Source organism: Sinohyriopsis cumingii, chromosome 6, assembly GCF_028554795.1.
Source record: "Sinohyriopsis cumingii isolate HCF-2022 chromosome 6, ASM2855479v2, whole genome shotgun sequence".
NCBI lineage: Eukaryota > Metazoa > Mollusca > Bivalvia > Unionida > Unionidae > Sinohyriopsis > Sinohyriopsis cumingii.
The window spans coordinates 96,162,105-96,184,397 of record NC_142966.1 but is presented as its reverse complement, the minus strand read 5'-3'; the positions used below and the strand labels follow the sequence as shown (position 1 = coordinate 96,184,397).

Here is a 22,293-nt window from a genome sequence, read left to right as displayed (position 1 = left end):
CTCCATTTCACATCATGAAGTGTAGGATCCTGTAATCGCATCATGATGACCTCCATTTCACATCATGAAGTGTAGGATCCTGTAATCTTATCATAATGACCTCCATTTCGTATCATGAAGTGTAGGATCCTGTAATCGCATCATAATGACCTCCATTTCACATCATGAAGTGTAGGATCCTGTAATCTTATCATAATGACCTCCATTTCACATCATGAAGTGTAGGATCCTGTAATCTTATCATGATGACCTCCATTTCACATCATGAAGTGTAGGATCCTGTAATCTTATCATAATGACCTCCATTTCACATCATGAAGTGTAGGATCCTGTAATCGCATCATAATGACCTCCATTTCACATCATGAAGTGTAGGACCCTGTAATCTTATCATAATGACCTCCATTTCGTATCATGAAGTGTAGGATCCTGTAATCGCATCATAATGACCTCCATTTCGTATCATGAAGTGTAGGATCCTGTAATCGCATCATAATGACCTCCATTTCACATCATGAAGTGTAGGATCCTGTAATCGCATCATAATGACCTCCATTTCATATCATGAAGTTTTTGACCTTGTAAACCTAAAATATTGATCATGAAGTTTAGGACCTTATCATCCTATCATAATGATGTCCATATCACATCGTGAAGATTAAGACCCTGTCATCCTATCATAATGATGTCCATTTCACATCATGAAGCTTAGGACCCTGTCTTCCTATCATAATGACCTCCATTCACATAATGAAGTTTACTGGTTATAAAACTTTAAATGCAGAAATAAAAAGTTCTATATTGTATATACTGAACGATTTATTTTGTTCCAATGTAAACAGCTTTGACCCTGATCTGATCGCATAATCTGGTGGCACATCAAATCTATGTTGTATTTTTGTGCCTGATTATTCCAAACTGCATAAATCAAAATCTTTTATCATATTATGCAGACTTGCCAACCCTGACGAATCCATTTAAGTAAGGCAGTTGTGTTTTTTCCCTGTAAGACTGACCAACTTTCAATAAGGTATAACAAAATATCAATAACTACTATTGTAAACCTGGAAAACGAAATTAAAAGTTTGACATAGCAATGATATTTGTTATGTTCAATGAAAAGTTTGTAAAGTATGCATAGACTTTATTTACCACTAGTACAGTTGCACAAACTTAAGTTCTGAACCCTATGCAACTTAATGACTTGTTGCTATCTCTCTACTTGACATAATTCTTGGAAATTCTTTTTCCATTTCACATGACGCCCGCAATCATATCTCCTGCAACGAGACATATTCAAATTGGCACATTATGTCCAATAAATGTAATTGTGTCCTTTCCAGCTTTTATTCACAAGAATCTGAATACTCCTTTTTATTCTTCTGTATTAATTTTTAACACTGTTTTAGAAGCTTTTGTTCCCCTTTTGTATTAAACATGCACTACTTTCTGGATGCCATTTAATTTTTTATATATAATCAACAGTTTGATCATGCAGACGATTATCCAGATTTTTCGGCAACTATCATTTTTCGTAGATTTTGCTTGCATGCCGCAAGTCCATATTTTAAGGGTAATTTTTGTAAGACTTACGGCAAAATCATAAGAATTGGCAGGTCTGTACTATGTGATGGCTGACCCGGGTCTATGCAATTTGCAGCTGGCTTCAAATTGTACAAAAAAATATATGGCAACCACATATTTACAGTTTTTTCTTGACCTAAAAGACCACATCATATCAACAATTCAAGATATAAAGAGAACACAGCACGAACTGTTAAAAACTGATGCAATAAACAACCCCGGGAAAGATGGTAGCTAACTTATTCAAAAATACACTGATAATGACAGGAGTGGTGAAGTCATATATAATTAATATAGGAAAATTCAGAGGGTATCCTGACTTTAACACAAATGTCATTTTCAATTTATCAGATGACAAAATACACTGCTTTCATCCAGTAATCCTGTATGAAAGGTGTGGTAGACTAATATGACTGTGTATGTCCTGTCATTAATCTTTCTGTGACATCATGAATCAAATGTGTACCATGTGTGAAATACCTGAGTGGTCCAAGGCATTCTCCTTTACAGGTCACTCATTGTCTCACCTATGTGTGTGAGTTTGTGTCTTTATTCAACTGATATGGGGATGTGAGAATGCTTGCCAGTAGCTTCCCATGCATTGGCGGTTCTTCCCCCACCATATATAATGGCTGTCATTTATAGCCTATTGTGTCATTAAACTGAAGAAGAAGAAAAAAAACCACAAAATAATTCATCCATAGTTTCCCTTAACTGTCTTCAGTTTACTAAGAATAGTGGACCTATTTTTCTGTTTGTCCTTTTGTGCTTACCTGGCCTGCATAGTTCTCTTATCTATCTTATCCATAGAGTTTCCCTGAGTTTACAAAGAACACCACACCTATTTTTACGTTTGTCCCTTTGTGCTTACCTTGCCTGCATAATTCTTTGATCTATCTCATCCATAGAGTTGCCCTGAGCTATCCTCAGTGTACCCAACATACCAGTCCTCTTTTTACGCATCTTTTCACACTGAAATGGAACAGGAAATTCAATAATAGTTCTGCAGACTGTGAAACACCAGCTATGCATTGTACTATGATTAAAACACTGCATCAGACTTGCAAAAAATGAAATACAGACTACTATATTTACCGCATATGTTGGGACACGATAAAATAATAATTTTTTTCCTGTCCCAGAATTTATGGTAAAACATTTTTCCACTTTGGTCATATGTCCCAAGACTTAAGAAACGAAATAAATTTGTATTGCATTTGTGCTTGCCCCCCCCCATTGCACATTGCAATAAAATAGATAAAAACACTTAATTGATAATAAAAAGAAAGAAACTAACCTTGTGTTGTTATCATTTATTCCTTTTTTCAACATGAGCATTAAAAAATAAAATATTTCCACGAAATCCGTATAAGTAGCATAGGATTCTATATTGTAGCGTGTATCAATTATGTCCGATACCACACACCCCGTTGTTCACTGACATGAACACTGAGAAACAACTGTGTGTGGTTGTGCTCAAAGGTTTGAACATGTTATCCGACTGAAAACTGGAGCCAACAAAATCGCAAACAAGAGGGAAATAGTCAACCGATATCTTGAAGACGCCATTCACGCATGAAACAGTGTTGGGTGCAAAATAATCAAGATTGAATTATATCCAGGTCTACTGTATGACAATATCTCGCAAATAAAAATCTTCATTTGAAAACACATTCACTTGAGTGCAAGTGACAATCTTTTCACCAGCTCGAGTTACAAAATTATCCTTACTGTTTACCCGCAGACATCAATGCTCCTTTGCATTAATTGTAACCACAGATGCCAAGCACATAGAAGCCCTGATGGTGAATAAACATTGACTGGCAGCAAACAGTTAACTCCTTCTTTGAACCTACTGACAGGACATCAAAGACAAAAGGTTATTTTTATTACAAAGCAAGCCGATCTCAGAAGCCGACTTTGGTTACTTTTTTTTGTAAAGGATATCAATACAAAGGTTATTTTATTGCAAAGCAAGGCAACATCGGAAGCTGACTGGATTCTGTGAAGTGAGCTGATTTTTGTCTTTAATATACAAAGAAGGCCAAGATATGGAAGCAAACTTGGGTTCCTTTTCAACTGTATTCACGAGAATTTTGAAAATAAATTGAAAAGTGTAAGAATTAGCAAGACTAGTGCAGATTTGAAAAAATCTGGCTTTTGCCCTTGCAGTTTCCGCTTCAGGTGGTGTGTTGCCTCTAAAAAAATTTCACGGTATGAGAAAGCTAAAAAAATATTCATGTACCAAAAGAATAGATCGTACGTGTGCAGGAAAAGGGTTGTGTTGATGAGATGCTGCTGCAGTGGATTAAAGAGTTTTATCTCAAGTACACAGTTTTGCATTTTTTTAAATAAAATTTCAGTTGGAGTGCAATTTCCGACATGTAATTTTTGAATGATTTAAAAGGTGTCCCACAACTTACGACTTGAAAAAAATGATGTGTCCCAGAACATACAGTGCACAAAAAAATTATTTTAAAAATTAATTTATGGTGTCCCAACAAATACGGTGTTCCAACATATACGGTAAATACGGTGCTAATGTTCAAGACTCCAATTTTGCTATAGCAGGGAAATTACAACAACATCCTGCTATTTGCTATAGATAAAAAATAAGAGTTCTGCAGCAAACTGATGAAGAGCAACAGTTTTTCAAGAATGTAAAAAAAAGAGCACTTTTGAGAAATAAAAACAAAACAAACAAGTTTTTGGGGTATACTGATACATATTTAATTGCATATCAGAATCATTTGTCAGATAATAAAAGATACTAATTCTAGCATTTTTTCTGTCAAAGTTTGTTAAATTCTGTTCACAGTTTTTCTTTTATTTTTATTAGTGTTTTCATATTTAATGTCAGATCAGCAAAATTTGTATAAATTTGCAATGCCTTGGGGTTATGATGCTTACTGTCAAATATGGTAAAAATTCTGATAAGTGGTTTTCAACAAAAGGTCATTTAAAAACTTTTAAAGTGCTATAAATTTGACATGAATTCAAACTATTGACTTTCTGGGAGGGCTTTGCTAGATTTTTTGATTACTACTTTGTTTCATAGGTGTATGTTATGCATGGCAAGCATTTATTTCACATCATTTGTTTACAGTTTGAATGCTGTACATTGCACATCATAGTTTCTCTAGCAAACTAATGTAAAGACAGGTAGTTTGAGACCATTTTCAGTATGATGTTTTAACAAAGAATGTTCTGTATAATTTCAAACAATCCTCATTCTGGGCTATTTTCAATACATACATATGTTTTAATATGTCCTCCATCTTTGTTTTGGAGGAAATTTGTGTATTTGAAGCACTTCCATTTTTCACTAAGCAGTATGTGCATGTGTAGGTAACCATTAATAAAGTTTACAACAAGAGTTTTAACATGGAATAAGTTCCGCTCAACAATACAATGATATACTTCACATCTACTGCAAAGATAAGACATCCGTGCTGTGATTGTTCTAATTTTTCCACAACACCAACCTCATCTGAAGACCAGTGTTAACTGTTGTCTTTCACAAGGGTTTGTGTGTGTGTGTGTGTGTGTGTGTGATTTGTATTTTTAACATAGCTTTATAAATATTTAAGCCATATCGCTCTGATGTCTGCAGTTTGGCAGTTTATAGTGACGTCTAACACTAGGGTATCATGCTGCAGACATGTAGCATGATGTCCCACCCAGTCACATTATTTGGACACCTGGCCGACCAGTCATAACACTGTTCTCTTAATGCTGAGTGCCAAGGCAGCTGTTAGTACCACTTTTATAAGTTTTTGGTATGACTCCGCCGGGGTTAGAACCTGCAACTTCCTGCATCTGAGGTGGGCGCTCTAAGCACAAGGACACTGGAGCATTCTTCACAAGGTTATAGCATTTTTGGTCACACATCTGCATTTAAAATACTACAATAAGCATTCAGTATTTGTCGTGAATCATAATATTTTAGTAGTAGTTAATATTTATTTTTGTCTTAAATTCCTGCAAGAAATATGCACCATTGTGGGAGTTTTGCAAGGTGCAGTGCACATGAAAGTTATAAACAGTTGTGTCGTGCACACCAGTCAGTTCCATTTGACTGCCACTGGATTTGTGTAAATATACAATACAATATATTTATAGTGTTTCTATTCAAATTCAAATAATTGTAGGGAATATTATCATTCTCTAAAGAGAAATTAATTTAAAGCAATTATATTTTGTAAATACACCTTCATTTCTGCAATATATATAATCCTATTTATTTGAATTTGTTACTGGGACTTGAATGTTACTCCTATGAACAGTCCTCCATTTTACAAGTTAAATGTTTGTGATCACTGTTATTATATAATATCAAGTTGTTGAGACTGTTGGTCATTATGACATGTTATGAAATAGAGGAAGCATCATAAGAGAACATGTAAATCCTATTACATTAATTTATTTGTTGACATGACAAAGACTTGAATAAATACTTTATTTTTTCATTCAGAATTTCTGTTGTCTACATACTTGGATAGATACATAGTTTCTTGAACATAAAATAGTTCATGTAACAGCCATATTTTCTACCATGACCTCCTGTGTTATCAAATAACTGCACAGGTATCAACTTATACGGTTTACCCATAATTTGTATGTTATTTTCCATTTTTGTCAGTGTACGGCCAAACAACCTTTTTGAATGGTTGTTCATACAAATGTAAAAATTGTTTTGTTTTTTTTTTCGTTTTGTGTGCATCCGGGACTCTGGATGAAAATTCTACAAGATCAGGGTGGCTCGAAACAACCAATCAAATCATACTCAAAACTGTGATTTTTCTTTGATAATGAAACGAATTTCATTTCATGGTTAAAACTACTGTGTGTGAAGATCCTGTCATTTATCGCTCTAAAATTTGATGCTCACTCGGATTTCTAATACTGACTAACTCGCTCTCAAGTAAGTATGTTTTCTTATTCGATACATTATTATTTTATTATTTATACTTATAACTAAAAATTAACAACAATCTGCATACTTTACATAGTGTTGGAGTCATGTTGGTGTAACCGAAATTCGTCCGACTTTTCTGTGTGGAGATAAAGTCTATTTATTAAAATTATCAACAATATACTAATTAAAAATAAATACAGGTAGTCTCCTTAATTTAGCACTGGCATTTTATCGTGTTGTCATAGTTTTGAATTAAGTTTTTCAGATACGTAATGCAAATAGGAAGATGCACTGCCATAATGACCGAAGTAGTACAGATACTGAGTGACGTCATTCTTGTGGCTCAAAAACATGTAACAATGACAATTTATATCAAGTTTTTGATTATAATCAACACATCATATAGCAAATTCATAACTTTTCAAACACCGGATACGCAATTTTAATAGAAACGATCAACAGCTTACAAGGTAATAACTTCTGGACTGCTACTTTGACGATTTCTTTTATTTTAGATTTCAATTTTTGGACAGCTCCTGGCATAATATCTTGGGGTTATGGGGAAAAATATAAATTCATAACACATTTGTAATCAGGTGATCTTCTTCTATCTAAAAATATTTACATTTTTAAAAAATACATTTCATTCATCTATGGATAAGCCTAACTCAGTGAAACACAAGCTTGAACATACTGACTGAGGTTGTGGCAAGTTTCAGGCTGATTGGATTAAAGTCATCCCTAGCATTGTAGATGTATCCAAATTAGGATTTTCACATGCTTTTTGTTAAATATGCAGTAACGACATTACAATGGTTGTGTCAGGCATACATGTGTGTGTGTGATTAGGATTTTTAACGTAGCTTTAACAATTTTTCAGTCATATCGCTATGATGTCTGTAGTGTGACAGTTTATAGTGATGTCTAGCACTGAAGCATCATGCCGCAGACATGTAGCATGATGTCCCACCTAGTCACATTTTCTTGACACCAGGCCAACCAGTCCTAACACTAACCTCTTAATGCTGAGCACCTAGCGAGGCAGCTGTTAGTACCATTTTTGTAAGTCTTTGGTACAACTCGGCCAGGGTTCGAACCCACGACCTCCCGCTTCCGAGGCGGATGCTGTAACCACTAGGCCACGTGTCAGGCATATATCATTTGGATGAACACTAAAGGACAAAACTGCATGAAAGAATTTTTTTTTAAATGAGGAAAGGAGTATCCATCAAAATCTTTGCTCAACCAAAGCAGGAAGATGATAGTGTTACAAGTAAAAAAAAATGAAGTGTAAATAGTTATGCAAATATGTGTAGAAATACTCTGTGTATAGCATTTGTTGTTTAAAACTGTTGATCTTGTATAATGTATGAATACATTTTTCATGTAAGTTTTTTGGGGTCTTTGTAAGGTTTTTATTGGTCTAGTGTACAGATTTTCATCTGAAGGGGCTGACACCTATGTAACTGTCTCTAAATAACAATATCCTATTATAACCAATTCAAAGTTAAAGGGAAGTAACTTTCTAAATATAAGTAAACTTTCACTGTAAATTGAACCTGGTTCATCACATTAAAATATTTTTAGCAAGTGACCACATCTGAAAGTGGATAGGCATTGTTTTACATATTCAAAAGACCTTTATGACAGGGTGCTTCCTATCAAATTTTGTTAAATTCTGAAAAGCAGCTTTTATGAAATCATTTAAAGAGTTTTTTCTACTTTTAATAACCATATCTGACAGCATTTCAGTATCATCTGAAAGCCCTTTACTTTATAATGCTTTTAAAGTAGTAAATTTTTTTAAATTTTAGTTTTACTAACATTAGCCATATTTTCCAAATAAGCTGCATTTGTGCAAATATGAATGCACAACACAACTTACCATCATATTGGTGAAATTTTGCTGAGTAATGTTTGAGAAGCCAATTAAAGGTTTTTATCTTTTTAACAATAGTTATCATTCCTGATTAACAGATTATTATCATTTTGTACAAAACTAAAACTCCTTCAAAATTCTTTTGAGTAGATTTAGTGCAAAGGTCATCTCAAGGCTTTTCAGTAACAATGACCTAATTTGATGGCAGATTAGCATTACTTAAATAAATGGGAAAAATTATTTATGCATGAATGCTTTCTGTCAAATTTAGTCAAATTATGCAAATACATTTTTAAGAAAGCATTGATAGATTTCAGGTTGTAGAAATGGTCATTCTTGATGGCTGCTTCATATAATTTATGTAACTTTGAAAGCTTTTCCTGCTACAATGCATTCTGTCGAAAGTCCGATTCCGATCAGTTTTTATTTACAGTCAATTAAAGGTCCCTTTTTTTTTAATAACAAAAGCCGTATGTCATGATGGATAAGCTGAATTCACTCCCTAACAGTATGACTTTTCCCAAATCTTTTCAAATTCTGCTGGAGAGTTTTTGAGAGCAAATTTAAAGGCATTTCCATTTTAGTAATCAAGGCAACATTTGATTGCATCCTTTGTACAAACTTGAAAGCTCTTTGTGCCATTACGATTTTTATAAAATATTGGTCAAATTCTGTTCAGCAGGTTTTGCAAAGACATTTCCAGGTACTTTAGAGTAATAAGTTTTAATCCAAAGATGAACTGATAACTAAGACAAAGCAAAGTACAAAACTGTAGAGTGCAACCATAGTGGTTCAAACAATACATAATTGTTTCAAAAGAAAATGCTCATCAAAAGTAATTGTTTCAATATTTTTTCTGAAAACACTGTTTTTTAAATTCTCTTTTTATAAGAGACAATAAGAAGAATAGAGTTAAGACACATGTTAAGATTACATGTAAATAGAGGGATATTAGTATTTACATTTGAAAAGGAACATGATCATTTATATATCACATGTTATGTTCATCCCTTTGACCTTGCATCATACAGTATTACATACATTTAAGCCAACAGCATTCTCATTATGCTGATTTCAATAATAAAAGTGCTAGAAAAATGTCTCCTGTTCGTGATGTCAAACATAATGTCAGTGCAAATGAATGAAGTCATGCAGATTAGGTGTATCCGGAAAGACGTCCTCACAAGGGCAAACTGTGCAATACATGTATAGGAAGGAGAAGTAGATTTTGTTCTGTAGCATTTTCATTAGTAATGTCAAAATGTGGTCTCAGAACAACATATATAATGAAAGTATTGGGTGCGATTTGGATTCAGAGATGGATGCTCTACCACTCAGGCCACTGGAGCAGCATGATAGTACTGAAAACTTCTACAACCCGAGTTTTCAGACATTATGATATCTTAAAAAAATCAAAAAGAAATTGTAAGATATTGATATAAATAATGTTCTTTTCCTAACATTCCAATACATAAAATCTGAAATGAATATTTTTAAGTCTTTTTTTTTTATATCTTAGGAGAGAATTGTTTTAAAATCCATGAAACATTTTGAGAGAAAATATTTAATCAATTACCTTTTATAAGCAGTTCCTATTCAAATGATGTACTTTTTAAAGTATTACACAGATGCAGCCCAAGTATATCAAGGGAGGTAACCTAAGCAGCTCAACCTTTTTTCCCACTCAGAATTGGAATTTGAAGCAGGTCTCTTTACATATCTTCCTTAGTCTTTCAAGGTCAGAACCTCTTTGCAGCCAATACATTTTGGGCATGGTTGGTGATGTGTGGTTTAATGCCTGGAAAGAACCTCTGACCCATGAGAAGCTACTGGCAAACTTTCTCACGTACACACATCGGTTGAATCCAAGACTCGAACCCACGCAGACAGAGGTGAGATGGCAGTGATCCGTAACAGAGAGTGCTTTAGATTGAACATGGTTGGAATTTCCATATTACAGAATGTGTACAATGAATCTTTTGATAAATTTCACTGTGTGCCAGTTCAGATAAGACAATATTTATATATGGCTTGGTTAGATATTATGAGCTTTAACATGAACAGACATATGCATTAGGATTTCTGGGCAAAAGTAAGATAATAAAATGCTTGGCGTACATTAATACATTTTTTTGTATGTTGTGTATCAATTCAAATGGCTTACATAATTATTGAGCTCATGATAAGAATTCAATAAACCGGGTATTTTACTACCTGGTTTGGAACTAATTGTGCTTTTTGTGAACACCACAAACAATAAATTTCTATGACTTGTATCAAATGAACTGCTATTATTAGTTAATGACCTCAAGATAATGATTTCATAAACTGGGTATTTTACTACAGTAAAACCTGTCTTGAAAGACCATTGTTATGTGAGATCACCTGTCTTGAGTTAAGTTATTCTCAATGCAAAGATTTATTTATTATATAGTATTATGACCTGTTATGAGAGACCACCTGTCTTGAGAGACCATAATTTTTTGGCAGAATGGCTGGTCTTTCAAGACAGGTTCTACTGTACCTGGTTTAGAACTAATTGTGCTTTTTGTGGACACTGCAAAACATAAAATTTATGTGACTTGTATCAAATTAATTGCTGTCAATAGTTACTGACCTCAAGATAATGATTTCATAAACTGGGTTATTTCATAACCTGGCTTGAAATTAAATGTGCTTTTTGCGAACACTGCAAAACACAAAACTTGCACTACTTGCATTTGCACATGATCTTAATCAAGCCTTTATAAATGCATCCCAGTGACCAGGACTGTTTTTGGGTGTGGTTGATTACATGGCTCATAGTGATCAAGTACTATCATCTAAAGCATGCATAGAACATTAGGAACTTTGACTGATAGCAAGGACTGTGCTTACAGCAGAAGCAATATCATGACAATTTGGGGCTTATGCTTACAATGAAATGGTTTTGTGTTATCTGAACACAATGAAATTGTTTAAATGTATATTTTGCAACATGCAAATACATTGCTAATTCAGAGTTTCATGATTAGATTTTGTTGTATTTCTGGCTCATTTGAGGACCCTGAAGAATACTATGTCGGCAAAATCCCGTTTCTTTCCTTCTTTTATTCCTTATATAAAAATGCCCATGAATACTCTTTGCCCTGCACTTTTCTTAAAGTATGATAATTATCCAAGTGTGGGAATAATTCTATTTAATTTAAAAGCACAAAAATCTGTTACTTCTGCAATTTTTTCCCCCTCAGACTGTACGAGTTATAAAACTTGTTCTATGTACCATATATACTTGATCATACATTGGGTCTATGGCAGATCTTAGTCTATGCAGTTTGTAGTTAGACCTGGCCTATGAGTAAACATGGTCCTTGAAATTGCAAGACAGGTGACATGAGCTGGCCCCTACTGTGAAGTAAACCTGCCAACCAAACAAAATCATTAGCTTTTGATAGATATTTACTGATCCTGGAGCATGCCAAACAAACATTCTTAGCAGTGAAATACAAACTGCAGTGGAAATAAGACAGTCAAATCCGGTTATCTCCATTACATCGGAGGTACCAAAAAATCATTGATATAACTGGGTCCTAATGTATCAGGGTTTAGTTGACAAATCTATTGCAGAACAATGATTATGCAGCTGTAGTACCAAAAATAAGGCGTTTTGTTTTTAAAAACAAATTGGCATTTCTAATGCACAATAAAAATAATAATTTAGTCATGCCTGCTTGCAGAAAAAAAAGAAGACTGGAGGTCTTTTAAATGAGATTAAGTCACATTTTTAAAACACTTAAGTTGCTGCAAAAATGTCAGTGGTTTAAAGTTGTTTTCATTTCCCTGTGAATAGCCTCATGGTACTCATGGTACTCAGGGAAGGCAGTTTTAAAAAAATTATGTCAGTGTATTTTAATATAATGAAGAAAAAAAAATTTCATCTATGGGTGAGTACCCCACTTTAAAAGTGCCTTCCCTGGGTCCCATTTATTTTTAAATTAACAGCCCTCAGCCCTTTCGTAGCCTCAGCAAGACAATGATTTTCTCCCGCTGTCAAAAATCTAAGCTAATTTAAGTACATATACATGTAAGACTATACTTTTTTAAAGTATTTTCTTTTGTTAGAGTTGACTTGTGACTAGCAGCAAAATGTAATTGACCAATATTGTGCGTGAAAATCAATCACTTTTGTTGATTGTCTGAGGTTCCTTTACACTGGTACATGCCAGTTTTTACCGATAAAATTTGATTCTGTACCTGAAAAAGATGAGGCTGTAGGTATTCATGTACCGACAAATTGTAAAATGCATTTCAAGTCTTTAAAGTTAACTGTCTCAACATCGAATTCCATAAGAAGCCAACTTATTCCATTCATACAGTTGTAGTCCCATATCCCTCTCGACTTTGTTCAGTGACCATTGGCAAGAACACAGCACCAGAAGGAGAGTCTGCTAATCTCTTCGAGGGATTGCAAAACTTTGATATTCAAGATAAAAACAATACAAATGAAATCACTCCTCTTTGTTTTATAGACGTTAATCCTATCAGTCACTTTCTGCATCATTTGGTTTGTGTTGAAGAATATGTAATCATGGCACAGCGATCAACAACTCCAGTAAAAACAAATACTGGGAACTATGGATTTTTTTTACAATACAGTTGGTGCTTTTATTTACTCTTAAAAAAAAATTAATAACCATGTGTTTGGGGGTTTTTTTTAGGTGGGGGGGGGGAAACCAGCTTGGTTTAGAATTTTGCAGGTTTCTATTTATAGATTATTGCAAGTCACATGATCTAGCCATGCTGAAGTTGAAGTCTTACACATGCCCCAAGGATGGAAACACTTTAATTATAACAGAATTCATTTTAAATATATTGTGTAAAAAGAAAGGTATTTTTAGCTACATTTAATGATGTTTCCATATCATTTTCTGAGTTACAGATAAGATCAAATTTGCGATGATGTGTGGACATGTGATAATGTTCATTTTGAACACAGCTTCTCTAAAGGTCAGAAATGCATTCATTAAATTTCATTACTCTAAAGTATTGATTACAAGATCATTTTCTCCACTCTATGCAAGAGATTAGTTGATTAGCATTTCTACTAGTAAAATTTGGTCTTGTACTGACTTTTTCCATCCTTGCCAGTACCAGATACCAGTAATAGTGGAAATGCAGGATCATTTCTTGTAAAAATTTCTCTGAGATGGACATTAAAAGCTGCATTTTGCCAAATTAGATAAGTTCAGATGTTACTTTGGACTGAAACTTATGCTCGAAATAACGAGGTTATCAGGGGTCAATATAAGCAGGGAAAAATTAGCATCACAAAGAAGGATTTTATCTGGACAGGACCAAATGCTCGACATACATGGGTTCTTGAGATAACCGAGGTTGAGATAAGTGGGTTTGACTGTACATGAGAAAGAATGAGCTGAATACAAAACCAGATTCTGGGGTACATTCATAAAAACAGACAGACAAGCAAACAAGGGTAAAAGTATATGCCTGTAACACCTCATTTGTTGTGGGCATAAAAATTATTAAAAAAACATACTGCTTCTTTGGCTGCAGTGAACTGTCTCTGTGCAGCCTGCTGTTTTGTATGAAAGTGTTGCTGTTCAATTTCAAATGTATACTGAAGCCAGGCTTGTAACTCAGCTGGACAGGACCAACCACCCTTCAGCTCCAGCTCTTTCTCTGCTCTCCTGAGGGCAGCTCGAACCTTGATCAAATAATTGATAAGAATTTGAGAATTATATACATATAAGAAATATTTGCACATGTATATGTTTATGTGTACCTATTCCTACAAAAACATAATTACTATACAAACTTGCTTATAAATCACGTCAACATGCAAAATGCATAGACAAAAATCTGTCATCACATCATGAGCTGATAGTTCTGAGTCTTTCCAGTTGTTATGATTATTCAGTAGAAAAACAACAAAATAGCCTTATTTGCTGGTGCACTAAACAAAAGCATACCTGGGCGTATGATATTTGCAGCTGAATCTGACTTTTAGGTATGTTTAGTAACTGTAGTGCAAATGGGTAAGTATATATTAAATTATATTAACTGTGTGAAAATGGGTAAGTATTTATCAAATTATATTAACCTGTTCCAGCTCCCTTTCTGCATACTTCAAACGTGTATTTTCTTCCATACCTTTGTCTTCTCTTGCTTTCTTCAATTTCTCTGCTTCCATCTGGACAATAAAATCACAAAAATATGCAGACTATGTTGCTGTAAGGATAATAACTTGCAAACCAGCTTGGAACATGTTCTTTTCTTACTCTGCTTAAGAACTATATTTTTTGTATCATGCAACATTTTCCTATGCAAATCAAAACAAGAGATCCAAGACGGTCTTATATTTCTCACATGGCTTACATAACTTAGCAAATGACCATTTCACAGAGCAAGGTTATGAGCATTTTAGGAACACAATTGATGTAAATAATCTTACAAACATTACATCATACCAATTTTACCTATATATTACTATATTCTGATAGAAAAAATATTTATAAAGATAATCAGTATGAATATGCTTTTGCTGATTAGTGATGTCATTCAAGATCTTGATGACATAAACTCAGTTACCAAGTTTAAGGTATGTCATTACAGAACCTGTCTAAGACAATTTAATAATATATCATTATTTACCCAGGTTGAGCAAAATCTTAATGGAATTCAGTCTCCATAGTGGTAATAAGCTTATCCAATCATATACATGATTAGCTCACTGATATGCAATGATCTTATTCACAGTCTGATTACAAATTAGTCTTGGTGTCCACAGGTTCATCCAATCAAATTCAAGCTTACATCATTAATATGCATTTATTTTACTCATGATCATGCTCAACCAACAACTTCACAACATAGGCCAATGTGCAAAGTTTGATCAAACCTAGATCAGAAATACATTACTTCAAGTGATATCAAGCTCAGACAATCACATGCAAGAGCATGTCAATAATGTGCATGGCTCCTGAAAATAATCAAACTCATGCAATATCTTTCTCATATAATCCAATATTTTGAAGTTTGATAAAAAAAATTAGATAAAACGTGGCTTCCAGAGTAAAAGATCATGCTGTTATTATGTATGGATCCTACTCATAAATGAACTCGTCAGAGAGCTTGAAGATATAAGTCCATAATCCAGTCTGATAAAAATCAGATCAGAATTATGGCTTCCAGAGCGGTAATAAGCTCAGCCAATCAGATACAAGATCATGTCATTAAAAATGCAGATCTCACACACTGTATAAACAATGCAAAATCTTGATGATATAGCATATATTCAAGTCTGTTCAAGACTGTATTAGAAACATGGGTTCATTAACATGCATGCAATTCACTTTTTGTCAAGATCCTACTAATACAAGTATATATTAAAATTGTAATGATAATGGATCAGACATGAGGTCCAGAGTGGTAAGAAACTCAACCAATCAGATACAAGATAACCTCATTAATATGCATGAATTTTGGTCATCTTAAGCTTGTCTGACATCTTAAAAATATAAGCAAATATCACAAGTGTGATCAAAATTGGATCAGAAATAGTGACACAAGAGTGATAGCAAGGTAAGCCAATCAGATGCCAAGTTATCTCATTAACATGCATCACTCTCACTCATTACTAAAGTCATCCAAGCTTTGATGACCTAAGCCCATTTTCCAAGTATGATTGAAACTGGAACAGAAATATGAATTCCAGAGTTGTTAAAAAGAAATTGTTGTTTGAAACACAATAGAGAAATGACAACAGAAGCAGAGGTATACCATACATTTACTTGGCCTTTTGACCAGGTGAGCTAATGATGCCATTCTAGCAAAGGACTGAGTACAGAAACAAGGCACATTCCATAAAGCTTACTTGGCCTTATGGCCAGGTAAGTTAATAATGCCATTCTAACAGACAAATGACAGCAGAAGTATAGCCATATCATAAGCTTATTTGGCCTTTTGAACTAATGTTTCCATTCTAACAATGGACTGAGGACAGATGTAGAGCCATACCATAAATCTTATTTGGCCTTTTGAACTAATGTTTTCATTCTAACATTGGACTGATGACAGATGTAGGGCCATACCATAAATCTTATTTGGCCTTTTGAACTAATGTTTTCATTCTAACAATGGACTGATGACAGAAGTAGGGCCATACCATAAATCTTATTTGGCCTTTTGAACTAATGTTTCAGTTCTAACAGTGGACTGATGACAGATGTAGGGCCATACCATAAATCTTATTTGGCCTTTTGAACTAATGATGCCATTCTAACAATGGAATGAGGACAGAAGTAGGGCCATACCATAAATCTTATTTGGCCTTTTGAACTAATGATGCCATTCTAACAATGGACTGAGGACAGAAGTAGAGCCATACCATAAAGCTTATTTGGCCTTTTGAATAATGATGCCATTCTAACAATGGACTGAGGATACAAATTGGGCCATATCATTAGGCTTATTTGGTCTTTTGAACTAATGATGCCATTTCATTCTAACAATTGACTGAGGACAGAAGTAGAGCCATTCCATAAGCATATTTGGCCTTTTGAACTAATGATGCCATTCTAACAATGGACTGAGGAGAGAAGTAGGGCCATTCCATAAGCATATTTGGCCTTTTGAACTAATGATGCCATTCTAACAATGGACTGAGGAGAGAAGTAGGGCCATTCCATAAAGTTTACTTGGCAAACTAATGATGCCATTCTAACAATGGACTGAGGAGAGAAGTAGGGCCATTCCATGAAGTTACTTGGCAAACTAATGATGCCATTCTAACAATGGACTGAGTACAGAAACAGGGCTATACCATAAGCTTCTCTGGCCTTACAGCCATATAAACAATCATGCTAAATAATCATACAAATTAATGCAAACAATGCAACTAAGGCATGCTTTCTAAATTTGAGACAAGAAACTCTTTACCTTGCTATTTTTCCTGAAGCAATTCAATGTTTGTATTATTTTAATAACATTTTTTGTTTAACAGTATATTTTACCTCCACACTTTCTGGAAGAGCATCAAACATATGGTGATTCTTATACATGTCCATCTGTCTTTACGTAATTGTATTTATTCCTAAACATTTGGACAGAAATTAACTCAATATACTATATTAATTTTATTTACGGTAACTAGGTGGAACAGGTTTATCATTATTCAGTTCATTATCCTGATTCTTTTAAATGAGATCAAAATGTGAATCTAATAAAGTAAATTTTAACTACAAAGACACCTTCCAACACAGTACACCTGCACAGACATATAATAGTAATGGATTTTATGTTAAAACCCTTGGGTCAATGTTGGGAGTATAGGGAAGGAAGGCAAGATGGATATGTACAGAGTCTAAAATGATTCTACTTTAAATTAAGCAATGCTTGAAAGTAGATTGCCTTAGCAAACCTATTAAGGTTGCATCATTTTATATACATTAATATAGTTGTTGGTACCTTAGCAAAGCTACTAAGGTTGCATTGTTTTTGTATACATTAATGAAGATGTTGGCACCTTAGCAAAACTACTAAGGTTGCATCGTTTTTATATTTATTAATATAGATGTTGGTACCTTAGCAAAAGTTATCAAGGTTGCACCATTTTTATATACATTGATATAGCTGTTGGTACCTTAGCAAAATCTATCAAGGTTGCACCATTTTTATATACACTGATACAGAGCAGAGGTTGGCACCTTAGCAAAGTTATTAAGGTTGCACCATTTTTATATACACTGAACAGATATAGATGTTGGTATCTTAGCAAAGCTATTAAGGTTGCACCATTTTTATATACACTGATACAGAGGTTGGCACCTTAGCAAAGCTATTAAGGTTGCACCATTTTTATATACACTGATACAGAGCAGAGGTTGGCACCTTAGCAAAGTTATTAAGGTTGCACCATTTTTATATACACTGAACAGATATAGATGTTGGTATCTTAGCAAAGCTATTAAGGTTGCACCATTTTTATATACACTGATACAGAGGTTGGCACCTTAGAAAAGCTATTAAGGTTGATCCGTTTTTATATACATTGATATTGATGTTGGTAGAGACTTTTACCTTGGCAAATTCTACTTCACTTCTGAATTTCTGCTCCAGATTAATTTTCTCTTCTGTTGCTGATTGTTTTTGTTTCTCTGCATTGTCAAGTCTGAAAAATAAAATAATATTAAAACTGGAGTGGCATACATGTTTGTACATTCTACATTCACTTGCACTCAGCTATAAATATCTTAAAACACAGATTTGCCTTCAGTTAGTGAACCAGTAAAGGGCCTCACACAGATCTGCCTTCAGTTAGTGAACCAGTAAAGGGCCTCACACAGATCTGCCTTCAGTTAGTGAACCAGTAAAGGGCCTCACACAGATCTGCCTTCAGTTAGTGAACCAGTAAAGGGCCTCACACAGATCTGCCTTCAGTTAGTGAACCAGTAAAGGGCCTCACACAGATCTGCCTTCAGTTAGTGAACCAGTAAAGGACTTCACACAGATCTGCCTTCAGTTAGTGAACTAGTAAAGGGCTTCACACAGATCTGCTTTCAGTTAACAGGACACTGGAAGTGAATTACACATATTTACTTTCTGGTAATGAACCAGCAAAGGGCTTTAACACAGGTCAGCCTTCAAGTAATGCATTAGCTGCGAGTCTTACAAAGAACTACCTTCAAGTAATGAACCAACAAAGGGCCTCACACAGCTCTGCCTTCATGTAATGAACCAGCAAAGGGCATCACACAACTCTGTCTTGAGGTAATGAACCAGCAATGGGCCTCACACAGATCTGGTTTCAGTTAATAAATCAGCAAAGATCTTTACACGGATCTGCTTTCAGTTAATGGGCCACCGGAAATGCATTACACAAACATGCTTCCTGGTAAAGAACTGGCAAACGGCTTAAACAAAGATCTATCATCAGAAAATAAACGTGTACTATGAATGTGTATATATGAGAGCTTTAACATATGTGTAGTATGAATGTGTATACATGTGAGATTTCACATATGTGTACTATGAATGTGTATACATGTGAGGTTTCACATATGTATACTATGTGTATACATGCATGGTTGGGCTATGAAAAGAAACCCAGGTCGTATACCTAAGTTCATCATGTTATTTGTTGTACTGATTACTCCTAAAAAATACACAGAATCACATCTGCCAGCACATTTTGCACTGTGGTAGATCTGGGTGTGTGCATTTTCTAGCTGGAATGGACAGGTACAGATTGTACTCTAAATTCATAAATCCTTTATCTGCAATGATCAATATAATCCTGATATATGCAAATCAATGAAACAATGTTTTTCTCTAAGATCTGTCATCTCCTTGAAACATAGCTTTTATAAGTATGGTAAAAATATGGATAGTGCATTAGCACTACCTCTGTATTCATGAAAACTTGTATTCAAGAATGTATGCCACCATATGTACTAGTTGATGTTCAATTAACAATTGTTGGTCTTTTTGGGACAACCCAATTTCTTTAATCCTTCCAGGAAAACATATATAATATTTGTGTATGTGTCAAGAATGAATATACTAAGTATATATATATATATATATATATATATATATATATATATATATATATATATATATATATATATTCACTAAATATTTTCATAGATGTGGTTAACAAATTTTCAGACTGACATTCAGGGTTATGCAAGTTGCCATGATAGAACTGCAATGTCATTAAGATTCATCCAGTCTATCAAAGATACATTGGTCTACTGATTCACTGTTATCATGAAGTTCATTTTGGTACTGTTAAAAAAATCAGACAGAACAATGATGTCAAACTATATAGTAAATAATAATAATAATATTAATATTAATAATAATAATAATGATAAAAATGCTTTATTTATGGGGGGGGGCCCCGAGTGGTCTAAAGCGCTCTCCGTTACAGATCACTGCCATCTCACCTTTGTCTACGTTGGTTCGAGTCTCGGATTTAGCCAATGTGGGTATGTGAGAAAGCTTGCCAGTAGCTTCTCGTGGGTCGGTGGTTCTTTCCGGGGTATTCCTGGGTTCTTCCTCCACCATTAATACTGGCCGCCATGTATAGCCTATTGTGTGCTGAAAAATGGCGTTAAACCCTACAACAACAACATTTATAGAGGGTGGCTCATTAGTCAAGGACTATTCTCCCTTGACACCCTCTTAAGGAGAGTATAACAATGTGCATTATATCAAAGATAGCAATAATGACTGTTTAATTTAGCATGTTTAAGTATTAAAATACTAAATTCCATGATCTATTAGAAATACAAACATGCTCATGGCATCTCTTCTTAAATACTGTAATAATTTCAGCAGATTTTGCATGTAGTGGAAGCTTGTTCCACAGAACTGTACCAGAGTATTGGAAGCTCTTTTTAAATTGCTATGTTCTTGGTTTTGGTGCTAGAAGGTTTCCATGTGATATTGATCTCAACTGGTATCGAGTTGAAAAAGTCCTGAAGATACTCTGATGCCATTCCATGAGACATTTATATAAAAGAACTGCATTGTGAAAATCTATCCTGTCATATATTGTGAACCATTTGAGTTTTGTAAACAATGCTTTGAGGGATGGTCAACAGATGCATCTTAAATTATGAGTACTATTCGTTTCTAAGTTTATAAATCCTGTCAAGCTCAGATTTAGCAGAGTTTCCCCATATATTTGAACAATAATCCATTGTTGGAAGAATATATGACTTGTAGTATAGATTGTGAGTTTCCATGGGTAAACATTTCTTGATTATGCTGAGTAGCTTATCAATATGATCATCCCATTGTAAATTATTATCTATAGAAACATCTAAAAGCATTTCATGTTTAACATTTTCTGGGTGATGATTATTTAGTGCAAGAGATAGTACTAGGTTCCCTAACTTGTGTAGCTTTAGTGATGTCCCCAAAATCATACATTTTGTTTTACCTTCATTAATTACCATTTTCTTTTGTCATGCCCAGTTTTGGACTCTAGTAAGGTCAGAGTTTAATGTATTTTGGATAACTTCAGTATCAGAACTGGATATAAACAAGGTTGCATCATCTGCTAACAAATCTGTAATTTTGTGGATTATTTAACACATTAACCCCTGGCGACGAGTTTACGGGGCAAGAGGTAGTATCCTACTGCCGAGCTCTGTAGTGTCAAGGTCATGCATAATACACTAAAGTGGGTGGTATTATAGAAAGGTAGACAGATGTAGCTCTACAATGATACCAAATAATCTGGAAGTTCTAGTTGCACTACAAAATACACAAGGAAAAACCTCATTTTTTGGACCCAATGTTTTTCCACCTAAAATTCGCCAGTGGTCGGAATCTGATTTTGTGTCCAGATTTTAGACATTTGGGTCTCAGATCTAAGGCAGACCAGTATGAAATGCAAACAGACAGATGAACCTTTGCAAAAAGTAAGATAAGATGGGCATTTGGAATCAAGAGTGGTCTTGATACGAAAATAATGGGTCCAGTAAGAAAAATTTTTTATTAAAATAAAATCCAACTTTTACCCTTCTGCTCATGCACGAGCCAAATAGCCAATGAAAAATGATGTTTCGAACACAACTAGGAATTGGGTTATTTGAAAATCACCTGGAAGTTGATGTATTTCAGGCAAAAATGACAAAAACCTCCAGGGGTTGTTTGATCATTGAGAAAGATAAGAGAGGGCCTAAAACTGAGCCTTGAGGGACCCTTGAATGAATATAGCAAGTTTGAGAGCTAATATTGCCAATGCTTACTTGTTGAGACCTTTGGTTTAGGTATGATCTAAACCAGTTTAAAGGATTGTCAAACCTGTAACAGTTCAACTTTTGCAGCAGAATTTTATGATCAACAAAATCAAAGTCTTTCTTAAGTCAAGGAAAACAATCCCAGTCATATGTCCATT

The 22,293-nt window shown here is 34.4% G+C and overlaps 1 protein-coding gene across 4 annotated transcripts in view; it reads right to left on the bottom strand.

The window, feature by feature from the left end:
* Positions 1 to 22,293, bottom strand: part of LOC149797492 (stromal interaction molecule 1-like) — a 201,859-nt gene that overhangs the window by 66,586 nt on the left and 112,980 nt on the right. For all 4 annotated transcript variants that reach the window (XM_089962302.1, XM_089962303.1, XM_089962305.1 and 1 more), the window contains exons 7-10: positions 18,459 to 18,549; positions 14,482 to 14,571; positions 13,918 to 14,085; positions 2,456 to 2,556 (exon numbers count right to left, since the gene is read on the bottom strand). In XM_089962302.1, coding sequence (XP_089818428.1) covers positions 2,456 to 2,556; positions 13,918 to 14,085; positions 14,482 to 14,571; positions 18,459 to 18,549 — 450 coding nt within the window. The remainder of the gene's footprint in view (positions 1 to 2,455; positions 2,557 to 13,917; positions 14,086 to 14,481; positions 14,572 to 18,458; positions 18,550 to 22,293) is intronic.